At 41.8% G+C, this 15,686-nt stretch overlaps 1 protein-coding gene across 1 annotated transcript in view; it reads right to left on the reverse strand.

Moving 5' to 3' along the window:
* PLB1 (phospholipase B1) overlaps nt 1-15,686 on the reverse strand; it is a 102,706-nt gene that overhangs the window by 62,911 nt on the left and 24,109 nt on the right. Inside the window, exons 8-15 of the mRNA XM_019548590.1 lie at nt 14,359-14,427; nt 13,243-13,323; nt 11,435-11,501; nt 8,334-8,392; nt 5,277-5,350; nt 3,272-3,315; nt 2,111-2,219; nt 275-326 (exon numbers count right to left, since the gene is read on the reverse strand). Coding sequence (XP_019404135.1) covers nt 275-326; nt 2,111-2,219; nt 3,272-3,315; nt 5,277-5,350; nt 8,334-8,392; nt 11,435-11,501; nt 13,243-13,323; nt 14,359-14,427 — 555 coding nt within the window. The remainder of the gene's footprint in view (nt 1-274; nt 327-2,110; nt 2,220-3,271; nt 3,316-5,276; nt 5,351-8,333; nt 8,393-11,434; nt 11,502-13,242; nt 13,324-14,358; nt 14,428-15,686) is intronic.

Here is a 15,686-nt window from a genome sequence, read left to right on the forward strand (position 1 = left end):
TGCAGTAAGAGAAAGCCCAAATGACTGCATGCTGAACCAGACTCTTCACCAACAGATGCTGTACTCCATCTAATTCACCATTTCCCTACCCATAATTTTCTGCCTTGCATTCAAAAACTTGTCTAAGTCTATCCCAACCATACAGTTGGTCCAATAAGAGAAGGCTTGCAGAAATGTTTTCCTCTCTCAAAACTCAGGGACTATCATAGCCACAGCAACATTTTAACGCTACTACATCTTACTTAAAAGATATTCATCGTCTGCTGAGACTCACCGCATCATTCTTCATGAGGTCCACTAGTTTCCGAACCTGTGCAGGGACATCCCTAAAAATTGAAAAAGAGGGGGACATCTGTAATGTTCCATGGGAAATGGGACATTAAGGAAAGCAGATGAACAAGCAGACTTTGTGAAAACCCTTAAAAGAATATGGTAAAAAATGGAAAACTTCAGTTTCAGCTCTTAAAATATGGTTCCAGAAATAGGCCACATCTAGAGATGGAACTGGACCTTTTCAATGGAATGAGGAATCAATGCAGTGCAGGCTTCAGGGGAAATGTGGGCCTGCCAATGAATCACACTCAAACACAGCAGATTTTTACATGTAATTATGCTTTAGAAAACAATCATCTCTTTTCACTTGTTGTTTTATTTGTATCACAGTATAAACTGCATCCTTTCAATTGTTTATCAGGATAATCTCTCTCAGAGGAGTGATAACAGTCATAAAGACCTCTCCCTATCCTTACTAGATTGTTATTATACAAGATATTGCACGACATCAACCTGGTGATGCACAGTAGCACTGATAAGTTTGCACAAGAAAGGCTGACATGCATTTCACTGATGACTGAAGGTACTGACTAACTTTAAGCAGCTTCTGGCCTTGTCTATGTCAGTTTCTGTGTGAAATCTTGCTCCCACTGCTGTCTAGGCAAGACCCTTAGTGATTTCAACAGAGCCAGGATTTCACCATTTTGACAAAGGTCAGGATAGATATGCACCTTTATGAGCCATCTAAATCAGAGATGTATAGCATAAGCTTTCATAAGAAGAGGGCTTACATCATCAAATGCTGTGAAGAGATGGCAGGAGGCAAAGCTGCTAAATAGATGACTCAGGCAGAAGGAACACTTTTCGCCCAATCTGGCCAAGGAAAGCAGTTTATAGCCATGGCCGTACACAAGTGCACAGCTGCAGACAGCTACAAAAATGGATCTGACCCCTTATTACATGAGGAGTCAGATGAAGACATTTCAAAACAGTTCATCTTCTGTAACTTCTGTTTGCGCTGCCTGCTAGCCTCTAGCTGTTTTCAGAGCAAGAGTTGGGAGAAGGGAGCAGAGGGAGTTCAGTCTGGGGTTTTATTCAGCCCTTATTGGAGGGTGGGTTAAGTGTATAGGAGCTCTGTCCCTTCCCACCCCCCCTGAGGCAGGGGGCTCCAATTTACTCACCCCACCCTCCAGAGCTGGCTGGGGAGCCCCTAGAATGAGCTCCCTCTTCTCCTTTTCCTCCTCCCATTCTGAAAACTTTTCACTTAGCAAGGTTGGGGAGCCATTGCAACTGGCTGTAGGCTGAAGCCAGTAGGTAGATTCCCCATCCCCTGAAACCAACAGTGAACTTCTGTTTGTTCCAAGGGATTGTTGTAACTCAGAACACTTCCTGCAAAGCCTTCTCGGTCACAGCAGGGAACTGCACTTCTGCCTGCACCCCAAGAGCCCATTTGGGCAGGCAAAAAATGGCATGCCCAATCTAAGTTAGGTCACCTGAGGAAGTGCACTAATTTAGGTCAAGACTGGGTTAACCCAGTCTAGGAAAGAGTTAACACCATCTCCTGAATGCCATGCCATGTTCACAGTACATGCCCTGTGCTGGGAAAGCCTAGCTGCTCATCCCAGCTCCAGGGCCGTGCTGTTCCCACTCTGATGCTGAGTGGGCTATTTTTATTCCTCCCCTCCCACCCTCCTATAGATCCAGGAATCCCCTGCAGACTTGGTAGCCCCCACCACCCGATCCAGGTCTCGTCCATCTTTAACTGGAACATAATTAAAACAATCTGCTCCACGTTCAAAACAACCCCTCCTTGCTCTCCAGATCTGTCCTCACTCACTCTGCACGATCTCCTACCACAGCCTGGTTGAGGAATGCATTTAGTGAATTTGGCCCACCGGAGCCAGTGGAGTACCCTTGAAGGGAAGGATTGAATTCACGAAGAATATCTGAAAAAGAAGAAGCACCCATGAAATGCAACTGGTTTGCAGTGAGCAATGAGCAGCTGGCCTGGCAATGTTATTTTAGTTGGTTTGCAAAGTCAAGTGGCAAACTCACATATATTCACTATAAAATCAGAGGTGGATTTATACCAAATCTCTCATCCAGAGAGGCCCTCTTCACTGGGCTAGAATCAAGCTCCTTCTTATTTGCTGTACTCCTTGCACTGTTGGCTACAGAGCAGCCCTGTCTCAACATGAGAAGCAGGGAGCATTCTCCCCCAGCCTATCCATTGCCTGGTGGTTAGGGCACTCTCCTGGGAAGGGGATAATACAGTTCGAGTCTCCTCAAGCTGAGAGCCTAAAATCCAGGTCTCTAGCTTTCTGGGCAACTACTCTGATCCCTAGGCTATTGTACAGAAGGTGGCCATGTTCAGTAGTGACAGTGGCTGTCCATGCTACATTGTCACCAACATCAGGTCAGTGCAAAAATCAGGCATTAATTGTGCTCTGTGAATGCTTAGCAGACTGGGGAATTAGGTGAAGTTTAGTTGCCTCCCAGTTCTGATCTGGATCACCTACACGGAACCTAGGCATTTGCTCTGGATCACTTCTGAGCATGTGCAGAGGCCTATATTTAGACATCTAGGGAGTTTTGCGGCTGACAGGAAGCACTTAAGAATCTAGGGGCCTGAACTGTTTTGTGGCTGCTAAAATGAGGTTTGACATAGATGGCTTCTTTTCAAATTAGATGTCTTAATTGCACCTAATTCCTGTTTAAGTACCTAAATTTCATTTATCCATTTGAATGCATCTTAGAGCAATAAACCAAGAAGAATAGCAAACTAACCCAAACCTCGGGGAATTACAAAACACACTGTTAAGTCATGCACAGCAAATTACAGCATAGACTATTAAAAACCTTCTATTCAGTACTGGATACTGAATACAAGGTGATCAGTCTGCCATTCTGCAATTTGCGAACCTTTCTTCACGTCTCTTCTATAAATTATTAAACTGCTCTAGAAATACGACAAGTTTGGGGTAGAAAAGGCACTTACTTGGTAGAGTGGTGACTGTGCTTATGTTTTCATTTCCTCCAATACTGTTAAATGGAGACAAACAAGCAAAAGTATTTCAAATTGATGTTTACTTCATAAGGTATGGGAATAAGTAATAGAGCTCCCTCTAATGGTGTTTCTACACAGATGCTCATTAATTATGGAATGTTCTTCCTGATGGATGTTAATGAAGTAAAGGCAAGCTGTTTTTCTACTTCCCATTGCTTCAGTAACATAACTAGGATTGGATGTGGTTGTGAGAGAAAATATCCGCTGCCATGACAGCCAGTCACACCAGCAGCATAGCAGGAGCCAGAAGTTGCCACTGCCTCCATGCACCCTGTTGCCCCAAGGACCCAGATACTTTTTTTACACATCTGCATTCCAGTGCTGCAGGTGTCATATTTAAAGAGACATTATCAAAATCATCACAATCATGGTAAAAGTCTTCCTTCCTTCCCCTGTCCTATAGTGTAGTGGCTGTGCATCCCAGTTCTACCTTGTAGTTTAACTCCATTGCATGGTTTTATGCTTTGGCATATATTAAGAAGTGAGGTGTAACAAATTAGAGGATTTTTTTTAATGACTAAGTATAGTTTCTATCATATCTGCTATTCTGTCCCTATTAACATTTTTATCATTACCCATCCTGTGTAATTAAGGTGGTCATTATATTTACAGGATTCCCTGTAGTCTTACACCAGTTATGCTAATTAGGAAATAGATGCAATTATAAAAATTGAGGTGTAACAAATATATTTGTTTTTCTTTCTGCAATACGAAGACTGGAACTAGGCTGATTAATTTCCACTTACCCTTTCTTCTGTACTAATTATCATGTAACTGTGCTTCTAATAACATAAGTAGAACATTACATTATTAAAAAGCATTTGCACTAGGAACATATATTAAAAGACATGCTTAATCTTCTTAAATTTTTGTAAAGCCTTCCTTTTGAAAGCCCTCTTTAAACAAAAAAGCAAACCCTCAGAGTTGGTTCTTTCCTTCTTTTTTACAGTGCTCATTTAATTTGAGGCATTATGATTCCTCTTTAAAACTCTATATGGTTGAAGTTTCTAATAACAATCCACATGAGTGAGAAATGATGGGGTGGGTGTGGAATCAACTTGATAAAGTTACAGTTAAATAGTAAAGTTGTCTGTAGTTACAGAAAAAAAAAATAATGATTGTTACTTCCTTTTATACTGACTCTCTTTACTTGTATAGTAAATATTAGTGCCAGATTTAAAGTCTAGGTGTGCACTGATTTGTAGCTGCTGATGGCCTTGTACAATGCAACTAAGATAGGGATAGGACTAGGAGATTACAGCTGGATGGGAAGATAGAAACTAAAACAGCCTCATTCTGCAGCCCTTCTGTCAGGAGAACTATCAACAAACAGGGGACAAGCACATGCAAGAACCGCAGGATCAGAAAGGAGCAGTTCAGACTGGCATTAGAGAATAGGGGTTGAAGCCTTTCTTAATCTGGGTTTACATCATCTTGAAGGGACTCTCTACTGAAAATCCCAATGTGAACAAGGATCTTTTCCAACCTGTTCTACAGTAAAAACTTAACCCGAAGTCTAAAGAGCAGAGAGGAAGTTAGCCAGGCTAACATGAAGTCACAAAAGTTTATGCAAATTCAGTTGTTCTACAAGTCTAAGGTGCACTTCTATCTTGCTTTCTTTGAAGTCTAAAAATCTAATTTGCCCTCTCCTGAAGTCTGGCTTGATTAACAATGAAATGAATAAGAACTTAAAATTCAGCTTAAATCTTCTCCCCAAGTTGGGATAAGTCTCAAGGGCACTCAAGCTTCCCATTATATCTTCCCTAGAAAGCAATGCTTTCTTCCTTTGTATTCAGGTCATAAAGTCACTGGAATCTGAGGCAGGACAATAGAAGTGTGTGCTTCTCCAGCACCCCTAGGGGCCAATGTCCAGAGAACAGGGCAACTTCCATGGGACAAAGTGCACATTCAGGTTAAATAAAATTGTGGCACTCACCTCCAAGAAAGACCTCGGTACTGAGTAAGAACATCTAGAACATCATTGGGTTTGGCTGCTGCCCCACTACCTGCCTGAGATCAAGGGAGAAAGGACAGAAGTTAAAAGGCACCTTCCACATAAAGTTTCTAGCATAACTTGCTCCCTAAAGCCAAGTACAGACAGTCAAAAATCCAGAGGCTGAATCAATTCAGTCTTTGCAGGTTAGTCTAAACTGCACAGATTGAACTGATAAGCAAGTGAATAGACATTCACTTTTGATTCTGGAAATGGAGCCACATGCTTGCAGTAGCCCAGGCCCAAAGCTGGGAGGCACCAGAGCATGCCTCCCTTCTCAGATGGAGCAAACAGCTTGTGCCAAGTCTAGCCTGCCCACCCTACAAGGGGGAGTTTGTGTGGTAGATGCAAAGCATCCTGGGATGCTGGGGGACTCCGAATCAACTTGAATCTGGAAGGGATCTAGAACAGTGTTGCAGCAAAGATCATGCACACCTGCCCAAACCCCTGAGAGCCCTGTCTAACCCAGAGGGGAAAAGGCAGAGAGCATCGGGGATCAGGGCCACTCACCAGTAAGGGGGAGTGAGCCTGGACCAGTGTAACATGTGGCGCTGCAGCACCTCTTTTTGAGCTCACTGTCAATCAGCCACAGGCACCACCATGGGAAATTTAGAAGGCACAGATGGTGCCAAAGAGGGAGGAAGGGGGCAGGGACCTGACACCAAGCAGACTGAGCCCATGTGCGGGGAACACCATGGGGTGTCAAGCTCTGGGGCACCTGAGCTGCTAGGTCCCCACTGATATAAGGCCAGGAGAAGACAGGGAGCCACTGTCCGACTCCCTACCCTCCCTCAACTCCCTTGCTACTACCAAAAAGGGAGACTTAGAAGGGAGGTAGCATAATAGAGTTTGTCTGAGCCCCCCATTGGCAGCCGCTTTCTTGTTTTCTTTTCCTTTTTGACCTTGTTTATTTTTTTTGAAACACCCATTGGGTCAAGAAGTAAAAGCTCTCTCACAGGAGGGGAAAGCCCAGAACAGGGAGCCCTGGGATTAGGGTGAAGGTAGGCAGCAAAGAGGATGACAGGTACACCCTCACTGTACCCCGAGTTCACCCAATGAGGGATTGGATGATGCAGATCCAGTCATTGATGGATTTGTGGAGACAGACAGCTGAAGCAGCTACCACAGGCCGTAATGTATTGACATCAATGGTTGACGAGTGGACAGGGTATAGGGGAGGCAGAGCCTCAAGTCAGCCGTAACCGGACCATGAGTACCCCAACACGACTTACAACATCATGAAACCCCTCCTTTGATTTGTCTGGATATCATCAAGACATGGAAGGTAAGTTAGGGAAGGGCACTGCTCAGGGTACTCACATGGTTGTTTATCAGCTAAGCAGAGATGTGACAGACAGATATTCCATAAACTTATTTAACCTAAATCAATTAAGTCTAATACCAAATTCATCCAGGTTTATCTTAAAACAGTTTTGGCCATTTTGAAAGTGGTTTATGTGCACTGGACTTCTATCGTGCTACAGATATGAACTCGTTTCCAATCACTTATACTGGTTTATGTGTAGTTTCTGTCCCTAGCCTGACTGATCCTAATAAAAATTATTAGAAAAGGATGCTCATAGACCAAGTGACAACAGTTCCCCAAGAGACTCCAAATCCTTGCTCTTAAAACATATAAAGGCTAAGGGTATGATTTCTTCTCTAGCAAATCATTGCCATCCTATTTTTTGCTTGTATAATGCAGAGATGTATCCCCCATTTGGCCATCTGACTTTTAAGGAAAGGCTGATTGAAAAACAGTAACATTTTTAGAGAGAAATTTGCCCTTTGTTGGTTAAAGGTATTCAAAATCTATTATGTTACACTGTTACATCTCATGATACATTAACTGCATCATCCCCCAGTAAGGGTTCATGTAATAACTAGTGCAGGGCAGACAGAACATGCTAAATCATAGTATTAACAGGGCAACATAGGGGTTGGACTAGATAACCTCCTGAGGTCCCTTCCAACCCTAATTTTCTATGATTCTATGAATACTACTCACAGATCAGGGGAAATCACAGCTAGTGTAGAGTTAACCTCCATAGGGAAACTAGTTCTCTAGATGGGCAGTATATACAATATTTAATGATACACATCAGTTTGGCTCTGTTGCCTGCGAGTCAAATATTCAGCTGGCATAAATGGCCACAGTATTATAGACTTCAGTGAAACTGTACCAATTTACATTAGCTGAAGATCTGATAACATTGTGCTTATGTTACTTACAATGGCTATAAAGGCAAGTATCTAGGGAGAATGGCTATGATCAATGAGAATTTACAATTTTTAAAATTCATGCTGGCAGTTTTCTATCTGATGTATAGTCCAATCCCACAGAGCCTCTGGATGCTGCACTCATATTGACATAAACTGGAATAATGCAAACACAAAGATCAAACTTAAGTTCATTAAAGTTGGATCATTCCTGGTCATGGCTGAGACATGGTAGAAGACAGTATCAAGAATATGACTGGCCCAAGGGAACACATCGGTGTTTGTACTGCTCTCTCCCTCATTAGAAATCAGAAGTGTCTAGGTTAAGACAGCACTCTTGATGAGAATAAGTATCTGTCTTTATGTATATTATAGGGCAGTGGTGTTCAACCTTTTGGCCCCACAGGCCAGATGAGTGGCACGGGGCTGGTCCACAGGCCAGATCATGCCTGAAGGCCCACCCCTGCCCAATTCTCTGTTCTGGGATCCGGGACCTGATCTAGCACATAGGGCCCAGGGCTCCCTACAGGTCCAGTGTCACTGCTCCCCCACTGCCAAATTTTTGTACCCGTGGGGAGCCCTGCAGACCAGGTGACATGACACAGCAGGCCAGGTCTGGCCTGGGGATCGAGCACCCATTTTAGGGGATTAGATGCATCTTGAAATGTTAAATCTGTTATTTGATAAATTGGATTCCTTAATAAAGTTAAAAAAAGAAGAAGTCAGAAATGTCCTTATATCACTTATATCCACAATGGTTATTCAGTCATCTGTACTTACTGTGAGTGAATCTCCCAGGGCAGCAATCACCTTAATGTCTGCAGGCCTCAAATTGTGAACTAGGAAAAGAAAAATTGGGAAAAGGAAATTTCTAATCACTTTGTTTATTCAGGAAACCTTTTCTCTGGGACAAACAATAGGGTTGCAGAAAGTCTTTGGGCTGAATACTGTTTCACTCTGTGTGCCTAAAAGGCACATGCACAGCCACACAGATGCAAATTTTTGGCATTACAGTAATTCAGGTCTAAGTGAACTTACCTGCTGGGCATGCTCAGAGTTACGTTCTGGCCAGGCACATACATGGTGAAACAGAGTGACCCAGATTCACACATTAGGATGAGTAAAAAGCCCATGATTAGCAGGCACAAGGAGAATGAGGATCACTCGTGTACATGCATAAGGCCAAGTATAAACCCATCACCAATAGACAGCCCTCCCACGTTGGAGCCCAATAGTTTAGTGGTTAGGCACTTGTCAACAGAGCAGAAGACTGAGGTTTTAGAGTCCCTCACCCAGAAGCCATTTGAATCTACACCTCCTGCTTCTTTTCAAAGCACTTTGACTGTTAGAACATCATTTAGACCTCATCCAGCACCTTCTCCAGACCTCTTTCTCAATCTGACCACAGTACTTTGTATTTGCATTCATTGGGTAGAGAACAATATAGAAGTTTCTGTCCCTTTGAGCATGTCTACACATGCACCTGACTGTGTAGTTGTTACTGCTCAGTTATTTTGTCCTTGCTTTAGCAGCTGCACACGACAGCACAGGGGTTGTTTCTGACCCTACTGCACAGTAACAATGAGCTACATCTACATCACCGTTTGTGCCCGCCAACACTGTGTCGCCATAGCGAGGAGATACATTGCCACAGCTCCTCTCGTATAAACATGCCCTTTGGGAGCAAGGGCTAGGTCTTCTCTCATTCTGGGTAGCATCCAGGTCACTGAGCTACACACACTAACATGTTGGGCTCCTTCTGGCCCCACCCATTTCCCTTCTTTTGGCTGCCCAAGGGGGCTGCTTCGGTAACTGCAAAAAGCAGAATGCTTAGTATTGCCACCACTTCTTAAAAGAAACCATAGTTTATTTGAGACAGAAAACACAAAGTGTCTTTAGATTTAGTCCTTAGTTCCAGACTTGATTTTACAAGAGTACCTAGACAAACATATTTTTTCCTATGTCTGAAGAGCATTTTTAAATAGACGGTGGGGGGGTTCAAATTTCAAGAGCTTTGCTACTGTTTAGATGAAGTAACCACTCAAATTAAAAACAAGCCAACCAACCCTCAGTATTTTGATATTCAGTTCTTTTGAAAATCTAGCCATAAATATTGCAATAAGAGTTGTTGTGCACTTTTAAGGTCTGGCCCATAATGATATGCCTGAAGGAAAACTGAGTTCTTGCAAACCTAACTTAAGTCGTGAGCACTGAGCACTTCATAAATTGATCCATTGGAAATCCAGACTATACTGCAAGTTGTGGCAAGTACGTTAGTAAAGAGACAGTCACATTAGAATGCAAGGGCACTGCTCCAGTACTCATATCTTGATGTTGCTCAGTTGGATATGTTCTGTACAAACAAGGTTTACTCTTTGAGAAGAAATACCAATTCTAATTGCTTTATTTACTTAGGACTATGTATATTGGTTCACTATATCTAGCCACTTTTGAGTTAGGTTCTTTGGTAACAAAGATCTACTTTGAAAAATTACCTATTAAAAATATTGTAATGAAAAAGTGTGTATAAAATTTTAATTGCCACAAGAATGCAAGTGTCTTTCAGCAAAACACCACAGGCTTCTTAAACAGATATATGTTCAAAATGGTGTTGATTCTAGACTTCTCTACAGTCTCAGAAAATATCTAACTTTGAAAAAGAGAGGCAAATGTCCAGGTCAGAAGAACTAATTATTAGATAATATTGCCGTCTATAATCAACACTTGCTGAGGTAGTTTACAGAATGAAACACATAGGAGTGATTATAAACTATGTCACTGGAAAGAGTACATTAAAATGAGATTAAAAAGTAAGCTAACTTAACTAAAGAATCATTGATAGTAAGCTAACTTAAGCTAGCTTACTATCAATCATTAAGTTAACTAAGGAATCATTCAGTCTTACCTTAAGATTTATTGTCATACAGAAAACAAAGTGTCTTTGGCAGTCATAAAAAATACCCGAGAGGCTTGATGCATAGACTTGAAAAATCTTTTTCTATATAACAAGAGCAACTAACGGAAACTAAAAGCACCAGTTCAGAAATCCCACCCTAACCTTGAATTTTATTGGGGGCCAGCCCTGATATGGTTCAATTTTGTTTCTGGAAGGGAACTCTTGAATACATGTTAAGGGCTAAACTCAGATTATTCTGTGGTTAGAAAAGATTTCTGTATTTGGGATATATTTCTGTGGGGAAAAAAAATCTGTTTCCTTACTTTAGAGATTCTGCCAGCATGAAGACATTTCAAAACACATTTCTTTTACATAAGTTGGTGAAATAAATGATATTGCCAAAACCCCACCTCCGAGGTTTTCCTTTATTTCCAGGTCTGCTGGGGAGTGTGCAGGGAGCAGGGAGCGCACAGGGTCCTTCTGCAGCTGATCACTGTACCGTGCTTGGTACCTCAAGGTATGTAGAAAAAACATTTAAAGCTGTGTCTATGTCCGAATCTCTGACTCTTGGAATCAGCATCAAATCTTCAGATTCAGCCGAACCAAATCAGGACAGTGATCCGAATCAACAAATCAAATCATTATTCCCGATTTGGGCCAAATCTGAATCAAATACAGCCCATTTTGCACACCCCAATGGACATGTAGTGCTTTATAATTGTTGCATGTAGTAGTTCTACTTGAACAGCTAATTTAGATGAATTAGTTTCACTTTCTGCATATGCTAGCTTTGCTTTCCTCTTCAGGCATATGCAAGTCTAACACAGGTGCATGTGGCTTTATACACCACAAGGAAAGGTTTACATCTTGGTGCCAAACTGATGTAACTTTAAATATAAAACTTTAAAATGTTGTGCCTAAAACTAGATGACAGTACCCCTTTACAATGCACTGAAACACCTCTCCAAAAAAGACATATCCATACCTGAAACAGGAACTGAATTAGAGGGACTGCGGTCTGGACAGGGAACGCTTGTCCCATAGCTCCTTTCCTGGAAGTATACATAACACAATGCTTTACAAAGAGGATTTTTTTGGTTTTTGGTTGGGCGGGGGGGGAGTGTTGGTAAATGGATGATAGCAAAACTCATTGTGTATTATAAACAAGCTCAGATCTCTCCAAGGAAAGATGTAATATAATGCAAGTTTCCTAATGTAAAACTGAATTCCACGCAACATCAATAACTAGGGTGGGTGAGTGGGGCACCGACCCAGGGCTCCGACTTCGAGGGAGTACAAGAATAGTGGACACCACCACTGCTAGCCCTTGCACTGCAAATGCCACCACTGGCCCAGCTGCTGCTACTGTTATCCAAGGTTCAAAACTTCTTAGGTACAACTCTGCACAATATAACATATAAAAGGCACACTTAGTGACCTGGGCTTTGGCAAGACATACACTAGATTTTCTTCAAAGTTGAGATAGTTAGTCTGGGCCTCCATCAGGAGAAGAATTCTGACTACTGACAAAAATATTTCTAAGCTATATTGTCTGTAGAGACTGGCCACTGGCATCTAAATGGGAGCATTTGCCTGAGCACCAGCATGGATATGGCCTACATCAGGGGTAGCCAACCTGAGGCACAGGTGTCACAAGTAGCCAGGCAGCCTCTGAGAGGCACATGGCAGATGAGGGAGAGGACAGGCAGCACAGCAGCTGACATGGCAGAAAGCAAAGTAGCAGATCAGGCAGGGACTACAGGAATGGGAAAAGAAAGCAGACCAGCAGATTGGGCAGGGGAAGGGGATTGGAGTGACACTTGAGGAGGGTATGGGGCTAATTTGTGGCACACCTGCCAAAACGGTTGACCCTCACTGTCCTACTTCTTTTCAAGCCAGTGACCAAGGAGAAATTACCTATTTTGAAAGGGAAGACACTGGTCCTGTGAACGGGCCTATTACTCAATTCCAGGTTTCCTTTTCACCCTAACATACTGTTCCTGCCCCATCATCACAGCACAGCCCTTCCTGAAAATCTGACAAGTGAGCAGCCTCATTCTGTTGCCCATTATATAAGCATAAATCAAGAATAACTAATGAAATTAATGGAGTTACACTAATGCAAATGAGATGAAAATCAGACCCAGAGAATGAAGTGTTATCTTAAAGTAGCAAGTGGGCCACAAGGGGTACTCTTATACCTAGGTAGACAGACACTCTACCCTTGCTCCAAGATGGGTAGCACGATCCTTTGTTGTTCAGGGCTATAGTACGCTATCCAACAACCCCACATTCAAGCTTCATCTTCATTGCTAAAAAGCTACTTTTTACCTCAGAATAACTAAGGTCTTGTGATCTGAAGTAAACATACAGCGAAGACGAGGCATTTACTGTTTTGACCATGAGATGAGGTCAGGTCAGCCCAAGACAATGATATAGTGCTGCCCTCAACCAGTTTGCTTCACAAAAAAAGAAAGTGTTTTGCCTCTACCATAATTGAATCTTGCGACAGCTTGTGGTCATTAGACACCCCAATACAAAAAGAAATAAATCACTCCATTCTGGGCAGTGAAGACAAGGTGAATGAAGAGAAGCAAACTTTGGTTCACACTTCACAAGATCCACTCAGAAAAAGGTGTGGTAGCAATATAGGGGTCAGAAGGAAAAGGTGTTAATATTCTGGGATCACGTTTTTCCCCCATACAATAATATTCATGAGATTAAGGCTCTCCTATTTCAGCCTTAGCCCCCCCCTCCAAGCACACATATATGCTACACTAAGGCTTTCTGTACCTGAGACAATGCTTCAGTGTGCGAGGTCACAGGAAAAGACAAGTAGTTACTATTCTTGTACGTGAAAAAATAGGGATGCTCCTGCAGAGATAAGAGAGTACATTTACTGTCAGTAACAAAAAGACAATTAGCTGATGTTGAAATCAGCTGGGTAGATTTTCCAAGAGGGGGAAAAAACATTACAACACTCCAAGTATTTAATGAAAACAAAGCTAATGACATATGCCACACCAACCAGCCTGAATACAGATTTCCTGTTTGTCTGCAACTGCAGAGGCACTAACAGGGAAAGAGGCTTGATTAAAGAATAGAGGATAGTTCAGTTTTGATGCTGCTTTCAATTAATGCTCGCTGAAGCGTCTTCAGATGTTAAGAACTTTTGGTCACTGAGAACTGGGGTCAGACTAAAAATGGTGGTCTAAATGCAAAAAGCTTAGGAGGCTAATACCAATCCCAGAAGCCATCCCCACTCCTTTTAAGACTTCTTACACTTTCTTAAACATGTGGGATGACTGCAATATTGAGAAAAGAATTGTGGCAGTCTGAGGTGGGAGAACCAGGTAGAAAGCAAATGATATTTTATTGCCTGCTAGAAGTTGGAGGCTTGGAAAAATGCTAAAAAATACATCTACTGAGACACAAATAGTAGAGAGATCACTTTCAGGCACCTTCTGCCAAAAGATAGATTCAAGTTATAGTCAATCTGAATTCCTTATGCTGGGTAGTTTCTGTTTTGCTTCCAGAAATTATTTCAATGCAGGTGGTGCCCTCTCTTTAAACAATAATTCATTATGATTTAATTCAGCTTAAATGGATCCCCAGCCAGGAAATTTAAAAAATGGAAGTGTAACTAAACACCAATCAAGAATTCCATTTTCAGACAAAAATGTTCAGGGGTTTCAGCACTTTTTCTTAAAGAACCTTAGTACGAGAGCCTGAGAAGCAGTTTGTAATCTAAATCTTTGTGGAAAAAAATCTCCTGGGAAGTCAGCATTCTCTTACAGTTAAACAACAGTATTTGAAAGTGGACTTACATGGATATAGACAACGAGATAGCCTGGACACTCTGTGAGGAGTAGCTAAAAATCTTGTATTGATTGAAAAAAGCCCTGTTACCTGAGATGGGCACCGTGCTTGAAGCATTTCTGTGAAATGATAAGATTCCTTTTGCCCAACTGGTTCCATCTAGAAGGAAAAAGAATATAAGCATCTTATACTTGCACAGAAGGAAGGAACAGTAGCTCAATGGTGTTAGCATTTAAAGTTTATTTCAGACCTGTAAGTAATGTGTATCACTATGCAAAAATTGAATTTGTGGGTGACTACAAAAGAAAGGAAATGAAAACAAAGCATGTCATATGATCTATTTTTTACTCTTTCACTTAGTGACAAATATTTCACCATCAGAAAAAAATGCCACCATACAACACAACCTGGAATCTGTTCCCTAGAAATGCCAGGCTTCCACCTTGCCTTCCCCATACTCCCCCTGTCCATAACCAGCCATCAGTGCCCTAGTATTCAACTCTCACACTATCTATTCACATAACTGTGAAAAAAATCACACTGGCTAATATTTGGGGAAGTGCCAGAAAACTACAAGTTTGGAGGACCAAAAATCCATAGGATACAAAGGCTCAGATCCTATTTCTCCTATGAGCTGTGTATGCTCATGCAGCTGCATGACCAAAAATATGTCTCCCTTAGAAGACTGATCCAGTTCACAACTGCACAAGTCTCTCAATCCCTAGGAAACAAGCTAACCCCTCACTGATGGGGGATAAGAAGTTTCTCCACTGTGCAGATAATTCCTTACAGCACATTACAACATTTTCTTCATTTGTTCTAGTAGCGGCCATTGCCAGAGACAGAAAATTGGACTAGGTGAATGGATCTGGTCCTACATGACACTTCCAGTGTTCCTAAGCTAATGTGAACCATTTAATGAACAATACAGATACAATACATCCCCCTTTGGGTTCTGTATCTGTTAGAGTTCTCATCCTTCTGCTCTGTTTTTCCTATGCTTTGTGGGACTGGATTTTTGTGCACTTTGTTATACTGGAAACAGCTGAAAACAATAGCGAAAGCATCTGTCTAATTTCTTTAATACAAACAAAAAGCACTTGGTCCCTGGATATATTTCCGGAGACAGTTGCAAGCACTTGTCAAAATTAATCAAATCGTTCTGGTTAAATACCAAAACGGTACAAGTATGTACATAACCATGTATCGCCTCCCTCAACTAGCTACTGTTTTTTAATAGATAATTCTCTAAATATGGAAATCTTGGCCCCAACCTACAATGAAATATTTCGTAAAGCTTCCAAATCCTTTTTTGCCTGCCACTTCATCTTCTACCCAACTAGAAAGAAGTTTAATATTACTTGCTAATACTGTACTACTGACATCTTTAAGGTTTCTCTTTGGTCAATGGGCAGGCA

The sequence above is a fragment of the Crocodylus porosus genome, unplaced genomic scaffold, assembly GCF_001723895.1.
Source record: "Crocodylus porosus isolate Cpor-Errol unplaced genomic scaffold, CroPor_comp1, whole genome shotgun sequence".
Taxonomy (NCBI): domain Eukaryota; kingdom Metazoa; phylum Chordata; order Crocodylia; family Crocodylidae; genus Crocodylus; species Crocodylus porosus.